General features: G+C 47.5%; 1 protein-coding gene across 35 annotated transcripts in view; it reads right to left on the minus strand.

Moving 5' to 3' along the window:
• MAP4 (microtubule associated protein 4) overlaps positions 1 to 19,613 on the minus strand; it is a 198,103-nt gene that overhangs the window by 6,002 nt on the left and 172,488 nt on the right. For 20 of the 35 annotated variants that reach the window (XM_045492755.1, XM_045492751.1, XM_045492750.1 and 17 more), the window contains 8 exons: positions 15,587 to 15,693; positions 14,554 to 14,769; positions 10,711 to 10,894; positions 10,105 to 10,164; positions 9,696 to 9,988; positions 8,287 to 8,400; positions 6,240 to 6,332; positions 265 to 346 (listed from right to left, as the gene is read on the minus strand). In XM_045492755.1, coding sequence (XP_045348711.1) covers positions 265 to 346; positions 6,240 to 6,332; positions 8,287 to 8,400; positions 9,696 to 9,988; positions 10,105 to 10,164; positions 10,711 to 10,894; positions 14,554 to 14,769; positions 15,587 to 15,693 — 1,149 coding nt within the window. The remainder of the gene's footprint in view (positions 1 to 264; positions 347 to 6,239; positions 6,333 to 8,286; positions 8,401 to 9,695; positions 9,989 to 10,104; positions 10,165 to 10,710; positions 10,895 to 14,553; positions 14,770 to 15,586; positions 15,694 to 19,613) is intronic. The other 15 variants (XM_045492757.1, XM_045492764.1, XM_045492739.1 and 12 more) reach the window with 6 other exon arrangements.

The raw sequence follows: 19,613 nt of genomic DNA on the forward strand, positions 1-19,613 counted from the left end.
CGTGTGGACAGCGGCCTTTACCACCCCCTCCTCCTCGGATGCGCCTAAGAGGTTAGCGCCTGGGGTGCCCCTCCCGACAGGCACCGAACTGCACTGAACTGTCCCCTCCGCCGGCTGGGGCGGGGGGGGGGGGGGGGGGGGGGGGGGGGGGGCGGGGGGCCACCCTGGCCTCCAGGAATCTTTATGGAATGACAAAAGCACAGCGGGGAGACCCAGCCCAGGCGAGGCCCAGGCACCCTGGGGGAAGCAGGGGACTGCACTCACCCGGTTTGTGCTTGATGTTAGCCTTGGACCCACACTTGGAGGAGACCTTAGAGATGTCCACCTTCTTATTCTGAATCTGAACCTGAGAAATAAACCACAAAATATTATTGCCTCAGAGAGAGGATATATTTCAGGGCCAAACCTGTGTTCCCTTGACAATCTCCACGTTCAAGTTTCTTCTCTCCCTGTGTAAGGCCCTACCTCAGTCTGCTCAAGGTCAGGCTCACCTCCCCAAGTGCTTAAAAGAACGCTTCATCCATCCTGCCGCCCCTGCAGCTTCTGAACTCACCTCCTGCCAGACTGATCCAACGTTCCCACACGCTCCACAATGTTCCCACCCTGTCCGGACACCTGCCAGGCAGCTCTTCTCCGGTTTTTCTGGACCCCCATCTCCTGAAATGTCCTCTTCTTCCACCTGAAATCTCACCCGTCAACTCCTGGCCCAGAGATAACCTGGAATGATGTTCTGGTGTTTTCCTCTTAGTTCGTTTCAGTGCATTTTCCCCTCATGGCTGACAGCACAGATTTCTACGTATGTGTCTATGATTTTGTATTCCTGTTTAATTCATGTTATAAGCATTTTCCCCATAAAAGTTGGGAAATGTTAAGAAGGGGCCACATAATAATCCATTCTGTAAGATCTTATATAAACCTAACCTATGCCAGATAGGGAACATTTAAGGTTTTTTTTTTTTCTTTTTTTTTTTTCTAATTTTTCACCATTAAAACTCTGGCAGCAATAAATATCTTTGTGAACAGAAGTCATGGCAATTCTGATGACCTCTCAAGCAAAATGCCCAGAACTTCAGTCACCCGGTCAAAGGTTGGGACTGTTTTAAGGTTCCTGAAGCATGAGGCCGGGTTTCCAGGAATGTGACAACGGACCCCCACCAGAGAGCTTACGTGGTTTGTCTCCATATCCTCCCAGCCCTGGCTATTCCCATTAAAAACAACAACAACACTCTTCCCGTGAGTGGCTGAAGGTGATTTCTGAAAACAGTTCGCTATTTACTTGACCCAGAAAACCCTACAAAATCACACAAGAGGTTCAACTCTTCATGTTCAATTTAAGACCACACGTGAAACACTGCCCAGGCCATCAAGAATGCATGTATCTGAAATGCCACAAAGTAACTGAATGATGTCACTTTGCAGAAGCAATGTGTGCCATTCTGTTGCTACAATGGTGGAGACAGTGGTGTGCCCAGGCCTAACAGCGGGGCTGGACACAGCGTCAGTGGCCCAAAGAGAGTGTGTAATTTTACTGCACACGCTTAAAAATGCAGAGAGTACTGCTGAACTTAGGGGTTTAGATGTAGATCCTCTGGTCACTGCACATCCAGGTGGACAAAGCCCCCAAGATGTGGCGTGGAACTTACAGGGCTCATGGTCAGATTGCCACAGTGAGAGACGATCCTTACTGGAAAAGAGCAGATTATTCCTAAACCAGAAGAGGAAGTTGCACAGAAAAAAAAAAAAAAAAAAAAAAGATACCCCAGAAGAGACTGAAGGAACAAAAACTTACGGCCTAGGAGTAAATTCTGCGTAAAATAAATGCAAATAAAAGTGAAAACAAGAAACCCCGCCGCCAACAAAATTCTGCTGATTTATACACGAAAGAGGCCCAGTCTTGGCTGCCCTGCTCATTATTAAGGATACTAAGCATTTGCACGATGGGCCCAGCGCGGTAGCCTGGAGCTCCACATCTGCCGTGACTGTGCACGACTACAGGCTCCACGAGGCCTTTCACAGATTTGCCATCCTGTCCACATTTGGTGAGCAATCAAGAGGATGAATGGCCTTTTATACAAATGAATCCCGTTGGGGTTGGAGACTTGTCTGGGTGTCCTCTACACTTGCCCCTACTTTTGAGGTGGCCAACGGACTTTCATCTAGGTCTGCCCCGCAGGAGCCTTGGAAAAACATCTTGCTACCACGACTGATGGCATGTGTTTAAATTAGGAAAGGACGTCATCTATAGAGGGGCACTGGGTTCTGGGATGAAAATACCACAGTTCCCGTGAGTGGCCCAGCCGCTCCTTGGTTCTGTGGAAGAGCCTGGCTTTCCGCCACAATCAAGTCCTTCATGCGGTGGCCCACGGGGCCCTGCCGGCAGGTGTCATGCCCTTCTGGTGGGGTTTCATCACAGTGCCGTTCAATGGCTACCTTCTAGGACCCCGTCTTCCTTTCTCCAGTGTCAGGAAATACGGTTTCCATCGTATTGCAAGAGGATGCATGTGATGTCTACTGCATCGTTCTACGTCCACTCGCAGCCCAAGGCCTGGCACAGAGTAACTTCCCATAATCATCAGCTTGCCTGAGCCATCCTCACTGTTTCCAGAACTCTGCTCATACTATTCCCTAGGCAAGCAAGCCCACTGCATTCTCCTCCCCATCCTTCAAAGCTCTTCAAAGGTCACCTTCTTCAAAGGCTCTGGCTTCACTCCACCTCTTCTTCACTCCACCCTTTGGAGGGATATCAGATTCAGCAGGACACTGATTGCTTCCACGTTCAGTAATCATTTACAAAGTACAATTACCATCTCAACACAACAGCCTCCACTTTGCCTCACATTTCCAACAAGGCCACAATTCTCCCAACAGGGACACAGGGAAGTACTTTTCCCAACCAAACATCTGCCAGCTACTGAGACCAAGACAACACGTGTCCTGCAGCAATGGTGGCAGGCTCATCTTGTGCCACCCTTGAGACACCTGGGAGGGGTTCCAGGGGTCACCCTCCAAGGCCTGGGGCCTGCACATTTCCTGAGACTGTTCTGCGACCGAAGCCACTGCTTCTCTACCTCCTGCCTGGTTCTCAGGTAACGAATAGTTGATCAGGGGAAATTCTGCTTTGCGGATGTATCCCAGCCAATAAATGAAGAAGGAATGGGAGAACTCGAGCCTCACCACAGTATACCCCTACTCAACGCGTGGGTCTAGGTACTGGCCATCAGAGAGTGGGGGCGGGTGGGGGGGACGAGACAGTGAAACACAATATGCCTCCTGACAGAAACACCACCACTACCTATAAAAGTCTTGCAAAGAGCTGGGGTAGAAAAAAAATCAAACCTGAATCAATTTAAAGATATGGAGAGACAAAGGAGTATATTAAATCAAAATACGGGGATATGCAGCAGAAGCCAGATTCTAGGATAAACCACTTAGTTTACTCATTTATAAAATGCTGCTACAAACAAAAACTGAAGGGTGCCTGTAGAGTAAAAGAAACCTAAGGTTATAAGAGACAAGAGACGCATCAACCAACCACAATTTATGGTCCCTACTTGTATCCTGAGTGTCAGTAGGGGTTTTACACGCGTACATTAAAGAGTTATCTTAAAGTTATGAATGGAATATTTACAGATGAATGATGTATCTAGGACTGGCTTCAAAATAATCAGGGTGGGAACACACAGAAGATAAGATTGGCTACAAGGAGGGGCGCCTGGCTGGCTCAGTCAGTGGAGCCTGTGACTCTTGATCTCAGGGTTGTGAGTTGGGTGTAGAAATCACTCAGAATAAATAAATAAAATTAAAAACAAATGGTTGGCCACAAGGATAATAAATGAAGCTGGGTACATTGTAGGATTCTTTTCTACTTTTGCATGTATTTGAAAAATGCCTATGATTAAAAATTTTAAAAAGCTGAACTGTGTCCCCCTCACTTAACCCACCACCTCTGAGATGTCACTCTGCCTCCTTGGGCTGGTATGTAGAGAATCCATAGTAACTGCCAAACAATCCTCCCCTCCTTCCCTCCCCTGGCCACTCGCCTCCACTCAAAGCTTTAGGGAGCCACGTGCTGCTTCTCTGGCCTATGATGTGTTTCTCAAAGGTCCTCTCCCCGGCAAAGCCCGGCAGCTAGCAGAAGCCATGCCTGTCTCTGTGGTCTTCTTCCCACACACCAACCCCGGCAAGCACAGTACCTCAACCTCGCTGCAGCCGTTTCCGCAATCTGCCCCACTGGCCTGTGAGGACCCGCGGGCTGCTGTGGACAGCAGTACGGGCTGTTGAGATGGCTGTGCCCCCAGGCCTCAGAACCCATGACGCGCACATATCCCCCCCTCATGGGGGTGGAATGGAAGAAAAACTGTCACAAAATTTTAAACTGGGGGGAAATCTGCTACGTGCCCTGCCCTGATGTCCTCCTGGCTCTCAAAAAAGCGGACATTTGTATGTACACGGGGGTGGCGCGCAGCACTAACTGGGACCCTGCCCCAGCCTCTCATCCGGGTGCTAACTTCAGAATTTCTATACAGGAGGGGATGGGGTCCGCAGGTGACGTGTGACGCTGTTCTACCTGTGCCAGCGGGCCTGCTCTTTCTCAGCTGCCTGTCTATCTGTGGTGGCTTTATGGAGGGGCGGAGGGAAACAAGTATGGCCCCTCAGTCAAGGCTGTCTACCTTCATCTCCCCACCTGGAAACAGTGCTCACAGGCAGGTTTCCGAATGAGAGGCTGCTTAAGGAAGCCTCCTACAATACAATGCTTAAAAAAAAATCTTGGCAATGTGCCAAGACCACAGTAAGTGATAGATAAATGATGTCTATTTTGGGGCGCCCAGGGGCTCAGTCTGTTAAGTGTCCAACTCTTGGTTTTGGCTCAGGTCGTCATCTCATGGTTCGGGAGATCGAGCCCTGAGTTGGGCTCGGTGCAGACAGTGCGAAGCCTGCTTGGGATTCTCTTTCTCCCTCTCTTTCTGCCCCTCCCCCACTTGTGCATGTGTGCTCTCTCCCGCATTCTCTCAAAACAAACTTTGAAAAAAAAATATATGTCTATTTTCCTAGCTTGTACATACAACTGCACACTATACACAAATGTATTTCTGTGTCACACACGCAATGACCAGTTCCTTCATAATCTCTGCTCACCTCCTGTTCTCACCTAGGTCAAAAGCCTGAAAGGAAAAGCTGAGGCCGGTGCCTACCTGGGGCCCTCATAAGCTGGATCTTTATCACCTTAACCAGATACTGTCTTTAAACGCTTCACCCACTTCAGCTCATCGCACACCAGGCTGGCTAACGTCTGGCCAGCTACCAGGCCGGCTGAGTACGCCCCACCTCCACGTCAAGAGTGCGCTACCCTCTTAGAAGTAGAGGTAGTGCCTCTACCCACGTTAGAAGAGCCACTGGTGCGAAGTGACTGGGAAGGAGGTGCAAGAAGGGGCCTTGTGTGGGGCAAGACAGGGCTAACCTGAGGCTGATTCCTTACAATACGACCACCGGGCTGGGGAGTGTTTGTAAGCCACAGGCAGGATGGCATGGCCACTGAGGGGACAGGAGGGACAGAGGCCGAAAATGAAAAGGGTGAGCAGAGCAGAACTCAGTCCAGTTCAAGACAGTAAGGAGAAGGAACTGAATGAAACCTAGAGAGACAGAGCAGAATGAGCTCCCTGACTGTGGGGTGGGGAGAGAAGCAGGGGAGAAGCCACGAAGGCAGAGGCTGCATGTGGCCTCTCCATAACACACCTCTGGTGCATGCTGGGGTCCCGCCTGCCTGAGTACTGTCACGAGGACACGTGGAAGGTGAACAGGGTGTTCTCTAACGTTAGACCAGGGCCTGTTAGCTGGAGTCACCGTGTCCCCAACACAGAGCCTAGGGCTGGCACAGAAGGGCAGCGTGATAAAAGGTTGTCTGGATGGAAGGAGGAAGGGGACAAAAAGAAAAGGAGGGGCTGAGGGAGTAAGAGGAAGAAGGACTCAGAACAGGGGAAAGTGGGAGAAAGAGAGCGGAAGGGAAAGAGAAGATGAGAAAAGATGCCAAATGGGCATCACCAGGGTGTTGGTCAGGGGTTCCCCAGAAGCAGCTGGTCCTAACACACAGGAGCACTGAGCCTCCTCTCACTTTGCTGGCCTGTGTCTGGAAGAAAGCCCCGAGCCAGGCTGCTGTGGTCCTGGGAGCGCAAGCGGCCCTCTCTCCCCGGTGCCCCACGGGGCTACGGCTCAGACACCAGCTGTCCAGAGCTCATACTTACATTACCACCTCCAGGGACATGCTTAATATTGTCCTTGGAACCACACTTGGACTGAATATGGCTGTAGCTCACTTTTTTGGAGACTATCTGGACCTGGAGTGTTAGAGAACAGAAAAAAACAACACAAAGGGAGAGGGCTGGTTAGAACCGACACAGGGCAGGCAGTGAGTCCACACGTGATCACAATGACTGACACAGGGTGCCGTTACAACTCCGCCCCCGCCTGCAGGAGAGCAGCTGTGGAAAAGCACAGGGGAAGGAATCTGAAGTGGCAGGACAGGGAGCGAAGACGTGAACGAACAACACGAGCACAGAAGCACATGTCGCAAAAGGGCTCCACGGTCCTCATCACTGCTCCTTGGGGCTGGGCCGTGGTGCACAAGGCCCAGCCAGCTGCAGGCCCTGGATGCGCACTCAGGCATGGCCCCGCTCCCGCCTGCTCTCCCTGAGAGCGAAGACACTGTGTCCTGGGACTGCTCTCTGCAAGGATCCTGCTTATCCGGACTGGTCTTCGCTGAAGCTTGGCACTTCCCTTAAATCTGAGGCTGGGAACTGCAGCAGCCAGACCCACTCGGGGAGGCAACGGCTGCTCAGAGAAGCGCTGGGCAGCTGGCTCACAGGGCACAGATCTGATGCTACAGGAAGGAAGGGACAGCATAGCTCAGTTATAAATGCAGATGGGCCAGAGGCCGCTGGAGCCACCATGCAGAATCCGGACACCAGGGGGAGCGCGGGCCACAGCCTCAGCAGCTCCACACTCCACAAGTAGCAGCCCGTGCGTCTGGGGGCTCGAGAAAGCACAGGACCAGAGTGAGCTTCTGGTCTAGACTTTTTTTTCAACTCGACAGTAAAACACCTCTTCCATCCTCCAGATGCCCAGTCCTGTGCCCTGTGAGTTTCATGCGCAGAAAGAACCGGCTCCAAGCAGGGCTGCAATGATGCACAGGCACACTGTCGTGTTTATGAATGGCTCTCCCTGGAATGCGGCCACACAAAGGCCCAGGCTCTAAGGGCTGGAACAAAGAATTCTTTCTGAGCCTTCCCAAGGAGAAACAGTTGCCAGCTTCCTTCCTTCCTTTGCTTCAGAGCCCTTCACAAATGAAGCAGGCCCCAAGCTGAAGAGTTTTCCACTGAACAGAGAAATCCGCCCTGAGAGATTCCAGCCCAAATACCTCACTGATTCGTGCCTTCTTTATAATGTCAGTGATGAATAACTGGTCAGCAAACCACTACCCAGTGAAACCCTGCTCTGAACCAGAGACCTCCAGGGCCTCTAGGAGTCACCCAGAAGCCTCACCGAAGGTACAAATTCCTTGCACTGAGACTGTCCATCCTGGTCCCTAAGGGCTGGAGGTTACGGCTTCTCTGGCAGTCCCTGGATGGACAGATGACCTACCTGCCACAGCTAAAAGAAGGTTCTCACAGCAAGCAGGAGGGGCCTGCTTCCAGGGTGTGGAGGCAAGAGGAAAGAACCTAGAGTTTCTGTTTACCTGTGCCCTGCCGGTGGTATGCAATCCCTAGGCTGAGCGGGCTTCCAGTGGGAACGAGCACCTAAACTTTCAGTGAGGAGGTGACATGGGGAACCAGGGCAAATAAAGCTATCTCCATAACCAGCAGGTTACGAAAGGGGCCTTCTAGTTCAATTACAAGCACCAGGGCTCCAGGGTTCCAGGCGCAGCAGAGTAACCAATCCCATGTTTTACTGAGGAAGAACATGGGTGCTGTGTGTGTGTTTGCACACAAAATGGGTGGGTTTCACATCAAGGTCAGTGTGAAGGAAGTGGCTGAAAATTTTTGGATCCATTTTGTCCAGCTGAATAAATATTCCCCAAAGGGTAATGGGCTCCCAAATCTGTTAACTGTCAGGGTTAATACAAAACTTTTTTCTGATGGCTGAGTCATCAAACAGAGAGGAGGGAATGCGGGGGCGAAGTAGAAACTGGTTAAGGATAGGAAAAAAGTGCGATAGAAGGGAAAGTGACTCAGGCTGGAAGAAACAGTTTATCATCTTTCACCTTCAAGAGGTAAAAGTCTAAATAAAACTCACTTTCCCAGCAGGTGGTTTCTGCGCACTCGCAATTGGACCGGCTGTTTTAGTGACTGCATTAGGTTCAGGCTTTCGAGCTGTAGCAGCTGCCTCTGTTTTTTTCTCTATTTTGGCCTGGATGGAGATAAAGGGAGGGCAAATTTCAAACCAAGAGGGTAAGAGCCCAAATGCCAAGAAGGGAAGAAAGCTGTAGGGGACTCGAATCCAGGCCAGGCCACCACGCAGAAGCAGGTCACCCTTGCTCCTAGGAACAAACCGTTTCCCGGGACAAACCAGCCAGAAGGAGGAGCTGCAGACCATAGTCTGGAGACCCGAGGACAACAAGATCGAGACACCATTCCCGGAGAGAAGGAGGGAAGGAGGGCTAAGTTAGGGATTCTCTTCCGAGAGTGTGTTTTCCAGTCACAATGCTCCCCCACTCAAATGTTCTCGCCCCAAGCAAGCTGCTGTAGTCACAGGAGCCACTATTGATGACGGGAAGTGTCACACCACTCACCAGGCCAAGTCACCCAAATCCTCACCAAGACCTCCTGCAATTTTTGCCCAACGAAAGCGTAAGAAGAGCACAGGAAGGGGGGGATGGTCACACCATCTGGGTACACCAGAGCCACAGCCTCTTAGCAAAAGCAACTCTTAGGCCCTTATTCCAGACTAATCCCAGTTTGCCATCAGTGTCTTCCAACAGTACCAGGATTCTGCCTCATTCTGGGCCCCGTTCAATGTTTTAAAGGCTCTGGGGTTGAAGCAATTTAAGGATCCTACCCTGAATGGGAGGTGTGGTGTCTTAAGTGCTAGAGAATCACATAGGAAATGAGGTTACTGCTCCATGGACCCAAACTGGGACTTTCGCCACCACCGTTTGCTACACCAGGCCCCATCCCTGCTAACGGCTGACAATTCTGCGGTGGATGTAAACAGAAAATCCTTAAGAGTGAAGCACCTGGCCCTCAACAGCACTCCCCACCACAGCCCTTCTGACAGCCCTTCTTCCCTGCAGCGGGCAGTCACCCCGGCCACAAGGGGGCACCCTAACTTCTTTCAGGCAGACATGCCTCTCCCAAGCCCAGGTTCCCCCTCCTGCGGGTCAGGTCCTGATGCTCACAGCACAGGGGTGGGGAGCACAGCCAGCAGGTCTCACAGGCCAGGGCTTCCCTGTTTGTTTTGTTAAGTACAAGAACCCTTTTGCCTCCAAACCAAAATGTAAGCCTAAAGCCCAAAATCCACACCAGGAGCCCCCATGATAGAGACGGGAGGAGACAGTCTGCTGCCGGATGGACGTGGAGCCCAGGATGCAAGTCTGTGACATCGACGTCATGACAACCCTTCTGCTTTGGTGGGCCCAGGGGTGTGGCGTGGCAGGGAGGGAAGCAAGGGCTAGCATGCCAAGGACCACGAGCTCCAGGACTCACCCGGCCTCCTCCAGGCTGATGCTTGATGTTTTCCGTGGAGCCAACCTTGGAGCGGACGTTCTTCAGATCAGGGGTGGAAGCGTTGGTAGACAAGCGGCTCGGCTTCGGTGCAGAGGAGCCGGGCTTGGCTGACGTGGGCTTCTTGTCCGAGGAAGGAGTCCCAGAGGGCCGAGGAGGGGTGGGTGTGGGCTTGGCTCGGCCGGGGGCCACCCCTGCTGCGGGGGCTGCCCCGGGGACAGTGGTGTTCTTCTTCACTGAAGTGGTGGAGGTGCTCTTGGGGCGACTCAGGTCAGCTGCAAAGAAGTAAGAGATGACAGGGGTTCAGCGGGAGAGAGCAGAAGGGAGCCTGGAAGCTGCAAAGAGGTAGGGGTTTAAATTAGGGTCCCAGGAGGTGGGGGACGGGTGTCACCTGGTGCAGACTTCGTGGCCGTCTTCTTCATGTCTGCAGGCTTTCCCTCAGTCTTGATGGCTGCACAAACATACACTTTTTACTATTTAATGTTTAACAAAGTGACCTAGTGAATGGCTCATCCAATACTGAGATTCATTCATTCATTCATTCATTCAACAATTACCGAATGTCCCCTTTGGGCCATGGGCTGTGCTCGTCTCTGGAATAGATTAAGAGTAAATTAGACAGCCAGGTAAAGACTGGGCCCTTATGGAGTACAAAAGGCCACGCACTGTATCCTTACTCTTTTCTACAATCTTAACAGTGCCTTCCACACGGCCTTGGAAGTGGGTTACCAGTACAGGCCTGCGGAACCGAACAACTGACTTCCTATCATGTAAGCCCATGACCACAGTGTGCTGAGTAATGTGAAGTTACTAAGAAGGGAATAGTAATCCTACCTGGGAATTCATGAGAATCCCTTTCACTCAAGAGTTTTCTGAACAGACATACTTGCTAACTGCATGTGAAGATCAGTGTTCCCCGTTAAGGTCTGGTGCACAGAGACAGATCTCTCCTGTCTCCCCGCTGGTTCCCGTGGGAAGGAAGGGTGACGGTACTCACTGGTGGGCCTCTTGGGCACAGGTGTCGGGGGGCTCCTGCTGCTTGGCCCAGCTGAGGCAGGAGTGGCAGCTGCTGTGGCTTTTGGAACAGTCTGGGTGCTCTTGGCGCCAGGCCTGAGCGCTGGGGCAGAGGCCGGCTTGGATGGGGAGGCCCGCTTCTCAGGAATCTTCGCTTCTGCAACAGGCTGGTAACAGGGAAGTGGGAGTAAGAGCAGCAGGTCAGCAAGAGCCCCAGGAAGTCATGTTAAAGGACAGCAGAAAACAGGGGTACTATGGATTTGGTACTTCTTGGTAGGAAAATTTATACTGCTGAGATCTAAGTCCTTCAGACAAAGTGAGAAGCTGGCCATGTAGGGTGCTGGGCCAGCTGGAGTCAGGAGATGGGGGAGTCTAACTATCTCAATCCAACCTGAACCGGTGAGAATGAACAAACCAGTCAAGTATACCACATCACAAACGAAGTTTGCCGCAGGATCGAATGTATTTAATACATTAAATACATCAGTATTTAACGACCTGATGAAAGATAAATATACATAAACACCACAAAAAAATTAAAAAAATTATGTTTAAGCAAATTCAGTCATTCTTTTGGCTAAGATACACCCAGTGAGTGCTGAGCAGAATAGGGCTGCAGATGGAGGGAACACTGGCCTAACCAGTTAGATCCGAAGCCTGAGCTCCAACCCCAGTCAGGCCCCCAACTCACAGTGTGTTTCTGGGAAAATCACAGAACCTCTATGGGCTTTATTTCCTCATCTGGATAAAGGAGGTCAGGACCAGAGGATCTGTGGGGACCAGAGCACAGAGACGACGAGAAGGGGGCAGGTGGAAGGTGCAGGCCTGACGACCAGAGAGAATGAGAAGCACCGATGTCAGCTGTGACATCAAAAGGGAAAATGTGACAGCAAAAGGGAAAATTCTCTCAAGTGTAGGTGCTTGGCATCTGGGCCCCGGTCGTTCCTCTTCCGTGGAGGCGGGGCATGGCCTTACTAGTAAGGAAGGGAAAGGATCAATTTAGCCTGGTTTCTACAGGAATAGGAGAAGGACACACTCTTTTGATAAGCCTTCCTCAAGAGAGGAAGCCAAAACACAGACAGAGCGGATCCAGCTCTTTTGCTCCAAGAGAAACGGCCACACAGGGCAGTGTGTTGGTAGAGACCAGCAGGACACTGCTTAAATGGAAAATCAGCTTAGGAGGAGCTCAGAAATTAAGGGCTGGCATCCAGTTAAAGTCTAACTGAAAATGCAGGGTAATGGACACTTCTACAAATGAAGTCCCTGAAGTATGGTACGAAGAACGCTCAGACTGGAATAAGAGGAACTGTTCAGCTACCAGCTCTGTTCGGAATACATCGTGGGATTTTGTGCAGAGGGGCTCCCTCCTGTCTGCTCAAAACTCTGAGTACTAAACCAGATACTCTGAGGTCTCCTTCAAATTCTCAGTATTCTGACTGGGATTCAGAATAATCTAGTAGGGTCTTCTTTTGCTAGTGGAAGTAATGGTGATAAAATAAGTTGGAAAAAAAGGTTATTAAGGATAGAAGGCTCTTAAAAATGTGACACTCTTTAGCTGCCAGTCTCTTGGTTTCAGCAAGCTACAGAACCAGCCTGCTTTGGTAACTGCCCTTACTCTGCTATTTCTCAATTCATATTTTCTTCTCTACCAGAGTCCTAGATCTGCTTATTTTTTCTGAGTAAGTTTTTCCTCCTTTGTCTGCTTCTACAATCTTTCTACCAAAATAAAGATAAAAATAAATTTCTTAAGGCTTTATTTCTATCAATCTCTCCAAATATTTTTATCTGTTTCTTGTCTAAAAAACAAGTTGTAATTGTAATGCAGATCACCTTTTCAGATCAGCTGTGTCTCAAAATGCTGTCTAAAAGCTGCATGGCCATGAGGGGCACCTGGGTAGCTCAGTTAGTTAAGCAACCAACCCTTGGTTTCAACTCAGGTCATGATTTCACAGGTGGTGAGATCAAGCCCCACGTCAGGCTCTGTGCTGACAGTGTGGAGCCAGCTTGAGATACTCTCTCTCTCTCTCTCTCTCTCTCTCTGCCCCTCCACTGCTTGCACCCTCTCTCTCTCTCTCTCTCTTTCTCTCTCTCTCAAAATAAGCAAACTTTAAAAATAAATCAATAAATAAAAAATAAAAATAAAAGCTGCATGGACAAGAAAGAACAGTGCTGACGGAGGCCCAAGTATCAGTGTTGGAGTCAGACCCAAGTTCAAATACTAGCTCTGTGACTTACTGGCACTGGACCTTAGGAAGGTTATTTCATTGAGCCATGAAATGAGAAGATGAATATCCACATCATGGGTTGCTGAGAGAGTGGAGTGAAGGAATTAACAGACATAAAGAAACCAGTACACTGCACTTCGTTTTTATTATTACTGCAGAGTAAAAGTTCACTATACACTGCGCCCCTGCCACTGTCCTGTCAGCCCCAGGATTTGTTGTACCATAGCTCTAGTCACTTTCCCTCTACTCGCTCTCTTTTTAATGTTTATTTTATTTTTTATTTTTTCAACTTTAAAAATTTATTTTGCGAGAGTGTGCAAGCATGGGAGGGGCAGAGAGAGGGAGAGAGAATCCCAAGCAGGCTCCCCCACTGTCAGTGCAGAGCCCGATGCCAGGCTCAAACCCATGAACCGTGAGATCATGATCTGAGCCCAAATCAAGAACCGGACGCTTAACCGACTAAGCCACCCAAGCGCCCCTAATGTTTATTTTTGAGAGAGTGCAGTGGGGGAGGGGCAGAGAGAGGGGGACAGAGTATCTGAAGCAGGCTCTGCACTGACAGCAGTGAGCCTGATGTGGGGCTTGAACTCACTCATGAACCGGGAGATCATGACCTGAGCCGAAGTCAGACACTTAACCAACTGAGCCACCCAGGTGCTTTTCCCTCTGCCCTCTTATGCAAATAAATTGTCTTCTAACAGTTAAGAAAAGCAGTCAACTGGGTAACTCAGGGTCAGAAAGCTTCATGAGATTTTATCATTCTTAATCTATGATAGGATTTCTCATAGAAATTCTTGGCCATAGCAATTTCTTGGCCAAGGTTCCAGCCTATTCTACAATTCCTAGGTTCCACCAATTTTCTTTACAAGATTAGATTGATACACTACCATTTTAACATGGGAAACTATTTCCCACCATGAATTTAAAGAATAACACCAAGCTGACCTAAAGGCCCTTCTCAAATAAAACAAAATGTTAAGGAAGAAAGCCACAGACGCCATCTGCCCTTCTAGGACAATCCTGTGAAGCCACTGCTGCCCAAATTCACTGATTTCTAGGCAATAATGTGGGTGACCTGAAAAACTGGAAAACTGCAGAGGGAGAGAGGGGGCCCAATGTCAAAAGCAAAGGAAGTTGTCACATGATGTTGGAACCTACAGAGATCAGTCAGAAGAGCTTTATCCAAAAAAGTAATGGGTAAAAATCACTTCTGTAGGAGGATTAAAGAGAAAGACAAGAAACCAAATTTTGGGAATTTGATGGGAGAATTCTACCAAAAAGGGGTTAATCTAACGGGGTGTGGAGTGGGGCAAACTGGCTAACAAGTGTTCAAACCGTGAAGAGCAGGAGGGGCTGGGAGAAAGGAAAAGAAACCCAAGCAGATGCAGTATTGCCTCCAGGCAGGGGCAGGGAAAGGTACAAGGTCTGAAAGGCCTTCAGATGTTATGGCTGCATCCTGGGCCCCAAATGATTTTCAAGTTGCCTTTCCCCACTTCCCCCAATTCCAGCAGCTTGATTCCGCTGTCTGGGAGCAATGAGAGCCGATCGGACACTCAGAGGGGAGAACTTTTCCCTGGCAGAGTGCTTAGGTGGCCACTTACCTTAGGTTTTGCGTCTTTTGAAGGTAAGGTGGAAGGCCTGGCAGTGGTGGCGGCAGGGCGTTTGGGCGGGGCAGCCGGCACTAAGCCCGCAGCGAGGCTCATGGGTTTTTTATTCGACCCACCAAAGGTGGCGGGAGCCGGCTGCTTGGGGAGAGGAGTGGGCTGAGTTTTGGCTTTCGATGTTGAAGTCTTTGCAGGTTGAGTGGTGGCCAAAGGCTTTAAGTTGATTTGTTGGTGGTGGTTTTTTTTTTTTTTTAAAGGTCAACATCAAACACACAAACAAAAATAAAAACAAATTAAAAAAAAAAGTATAAATTGCACAATTCAAAGTAAAATTATAAGCAACGAGGATCTATGCAACTGAAAAGCAGCATTCCGTTCTTCTGAGCTTGGTAAATAGTGGAAAGAAACCATGAGAGAAAGAAAACTGGGAATTCATTCTTACTGTCTCACAAATTCTAGCAGTTTGGCACCTGAAGACTTAAATTCAGTGACAGCTTTAAACAATTAAGTAGCTTTGGTGGCTGCTATGATAGTTTTAGGAAGAAAAGCCACCAGCAGGTGATTAAGCTGTTATTATTTGTACCTTGATGAGGCAACATCAGCATCGTTTTAGGACCACACTGAAGTGTGGCATTTCTACTCTGCAGTAAGTACCAGTAAGTGTCTGAAGCCTTGATCCACCTTAAAAATCTGTTTTCCCTTTTCATGAATGCAGATTGCAGAATTTATTTCCAAATAGTTTTGCAAATCCCTTTATTGTTGTTGTTAAGGGAAGCAGAAACACCCTCTACAGAATATTTCTACACATATTCAAGATAATGGGGTCAAGGGAAGAGATTTTAAGGGTTGAGTTAGGCTACTATGGTAAAATAGGAATATAAAATATTTTCTAAGAAGGTCCAAAACTGGGGAAGGACCTACTAATAGCTCAGAAAAAAGAAATTCCATTCACAATCCAAGCAACAGTAGCAGAAGGTATGGTTTTAAAAAATGATATTGGTAGAAGAGAACCCAGCATTCCGGCACCTACCTTTGTTTTCTTCTCTGGGCTTGGTGGGAGCTCCTTGTTTGGAGGGGCGGTGATGTCATTTCCGGTCACACTCCCAGCAGGCCGTCCTTCTTCAGGCTTACTTATTCCTAAGAGGGGGAACAGTTATGCTAAGCAAATGTTTTTCATACCCATTTCGAAAATTCAAGTCTTAGTGGAGACAGACACTGACTAGCACTTCAATCTGAACAAAATCCACAGGGCTGTGCTCTGAAATGTGGATAAGACTCCCGAGTTCCTCTCATTGTGTCAGGACCGTTTCAGATTCCACAGATTCAGGCAGCCTGTCCCTGTGGAGAAGCAACCTAAGTGGGATTTGCACAGATGACCAATGGAAGGAAATGGCCCTTGAAGTTTGGTTTCCCTTCCCTGGAGACCAGCAAAGGGGCTCTGTCACCCAACCACTAACTCCCGGAGCACACAGGGGACAAAACCCTCTTCTACTAGAGTTTATCTCTTGGAATAAAGGTTGCTGAAAGATGGGATAAGAGCCAGAAGATCACCCAATGTCCTCCCCTTATTTCCTTTCCCTGTAAAGCACCACTTTATGGAGGATGTGAGATTAACTTGATCTGGTTCTAGCAGTGACCCAGATTTCCAATAAGGCCGAGGAGACCCATGAAATCAGACCCAAGGCCAGAAATAGTCTACCACCTAAGGCTATATGCCCAGCAGCACCACTGTGGGGACGTAATTCCAGATTTCAATAGGGCTACACCTGAAAGCATTAAAACACCATGAAATTTATAACCTGGGTGTGGGAAAGACCTTTCTAACTGGCACAAAATCCAGAAGCCAAAGAAGATCAGTCTAAGGAAGAAGTTTCAAAAACTTCAATGACCACAAAAAAGAAAGAAAAGAAGAAAAGCCAAAAGGCAAATGATAAACAGGAAAAAATTTTGAACCTCACATCAAAGACAATGAGCTTATTATATATAAAATACTCCTACAAATCGCTAACTTCTTTTTTTTTTTTTTATTAAAAAAAAAAATTTTTTTTTTAAAGTTTATTTATTTTTGGGACAGAGAGAGACAGAGCATGAACGGGGAGGGGCAGAGAGAGAGGGAGACACAGAATCGGAAACAGGCTCCAGGCTCTGAGCCATCAGCCCAGAGCCCGACGCGGGGCTCGAACTCACGGACCGCGAGATCGTGACCTGGGTGAAGTCGGACGCTTAACCGACTGCGCCACCCAGGCGCCCCCAAATCGCTAACTTCTACAAAAGCCAATAACCCACTGGAAAAATGGCCCAAAGGATATGAACACAGTTTACAGAAAAAGAAATACAAACTGAAATACAAATTGAAAATAAAAGATGCCCAATTTTTCAGAGAAATGAAAATTAAAACCACACTGAGATGCCATTTTTAACCTAACATATTGTCAAAAGTCCTAAAATGTGAAAACAGCCAATGGGGATAATATGAGGATACTTGGGGCTCGTGAACGTGTGGAATGGTACAGTTCCTATGCAGGGCAATCTACCAGTGTCTCTGAAAACTGTAGTGTAAATTCTAATCCAGAAATTCAATTTCCAGAAATTTATCTTAGAGATATATTCACACAGCAGCAAAACGGCAAATGTATAAGGCCTTTCATGAGAGCATTGTTCCTAACAGCACAAAATGGAAACAGCCAAAGTCTGTTAATAGAAAAGTGGTCAACGCATCACGGCAAAGTATCAGATAATCTCAGCATCTGAAAACATAAAGCATGACCGATACGGAATCATCTCTATTAAGTGAAGAAAAAAGGAAGGTGCAGAATAGGAAGGCAACATGAAACCATCTGTCTAGAGAAAGGATGGGGGCAAAATAGATTTCTAATACAAATACACTTGTGCACGCATTCTAAAAACGCCTTAATTTGGGGAAGGGGGAATGGGGCACAGAATTAAGAGGGCAGGAGGTTTTATTTTAAACATTTTAAAACATCATTTTGAAGTAATTATATTGATTGAAAGTTGCAAAGAAATGTACAGGGAAGTCCTGTGTACACTTCCTCCAGCTTCTCCCAGCGCTGACACCCTGCATTAGCACAGTACTCTATCAAAACCAGGAAACTGATATTGGTACAACCCACAGAGCTTGCTCAGACATTTCCAGTTCTACATGCAGCACTCATTTGTGTGAGTGTGCGTGTGCACGTGCGCACATATGCGGTGCCATGCAATTTTCGCACGTGGAGCTTTATGTAACCACTACTAGCAATCAGGACAGATCAATGTTCCATTAACACAGGCTCCCTCCTGTTACCCTTTTATAGCCACCCCACCCTCCCTTCCTTTCCTAATCCCTAAATCTCTGGCAACCACTAATCTGCTCTCCATCCCTATAATATTATTTCAAGACTATTACATAAATGGATCATACAGTATGTTACCTTTTCTGTCTGGCTTCTTTCACCCAGCATAATGCTTTTGAGATGTTACAACAACTGGTGTTGTTGTATGCATCAGTAGTTAGTTCCTTTTGACTGCTGATGATATGCCAGATATTCCATGGTACAGCTCTAACCACAGTTTAACCATTCGCCTGCTACAGTTACAAACATTTATGTATAGGACTTTTATTAAAATAGTGTCACTGTTAGTGTATGGACATGCAGTTAACTCCATCCTGTGACTTTGCTGAAATTACTTATTACTTCCAGGAAGGTTTTTTTTTTTTCTTTTTCTTTTTTTTTTTCTTGGTAGATTCCTCGGAATTTTCTATATAGACAATCATGTCATCTGCAAAGAGAGCCAGATTTCTTTCTTCCTTTCTAATCTATATGCCCTTTTATTTCCTTTTACTTTATTGTGCTAAACAGAACTTCCAGTATTGGGTTAAGTAGGAGTGATGAGAGCAGGCATCCTTGCCCTGCTCCTAGTCTTAACAGGGAAAGCACTCAGTATTTCACTACTAAGTATGATGTTACGGTAGGTTTTCTGTAGGTGAGGAAGTTGATCAAGTTGAGAAAGTTCTCCCTCTTATCTTTGATGAGTGTTTTTTCATAAATGGGTGATGAGTTTTGTTGAATGCATTTCTGCACTTATATGAATTTTCTTCTTCAGACTGTTGATATGGATAACCTTGATTGGTTTTTGATTACAGGACTAGCCATGTAGATCTGGAATAAATTCCACTGGGCTGTTGTGTATAGGTAATTTTATATATTGCTGGACATGTTAATATTTTGCATCTACATTCATGAGAGATATTGGTCTGTAGTTTGTTGTATACTGTCTTTGTTTGGTTTTGGTATCAGATAAATACAGACCTCATAAAATGAATCAGAAATATTGCCTCCTCCTGTATTTTCTGGAAGAGAATGTGTAAAATTGGTGTTAATTATTCTTTAAATGTAGGATGAACCCCTACAGTGAATCCCTCAGCAACTTTTTAATTAAGAATCCAATTTAAAAAAAATTTTTTTTCAACGTTTATTTATTTTTTTTGCGACAGAGTGAGACAGAGCATGAACGGGGGAGGGGCAGAGAGAGAGGGAGACACAGAATCGGAAACAGGCTCCAGGCTCTGAGCCATCAGCCCAGAGCCTGACGCGGGGCTCGAACTCACGGACCGCGAGATCGTGACCTGGCTGAAGTCGGACGCTTAACCGACTGCGCCACCCAGGCGCCCCAAGAATCCAATTTTATTAATGGTTATTCAGGTTATCTATTTCATCTTGGTTGAGTTTTGGTAATTTGTGGTTTTCAAGGAATTTCCTCTGAGCTGTTGAATTGGGAGTGTAAAGGTGCTTCCAGTGCTCACTTGTTATCCTTTTAATCGCCATAGTGATGTCCCCTATTCCTGAGGTTAGTGGTTTGTGTCCTCTTTTTATCTTTGTCAATTTTGTTGAAGATTTACCAATTGTATTGGTATTTTTTAAGAACCAGCTTTTGGCTTAATAAATTTCCTTTGTTGTTTTCTTGTTTACAATTTCACTGATTTCTGCTTGCTTCGGACTTATTTGTTCTTCCTTTTCTAGTTTCTTGATGTAGTAACTTAGGTTATTGATTTCTTT

The sequence above is a fragment of the Leopardus geoffroyi genome, chromosome A2 (assembly GCF_018350155.1).
Source record: "Leopardus geoffroyi isolate Oge1 chromosome A2, O.geoffroyi_Oge1_pat1.0, whole genome shotgun sequence".
Taxonomy (NCBI): domain Eukaryota; kingdom Metazoa; phylum Chordata; class Mammalia; order Carnivora; family Felidae; genus Leopardus; species Leopardus geoffroyi.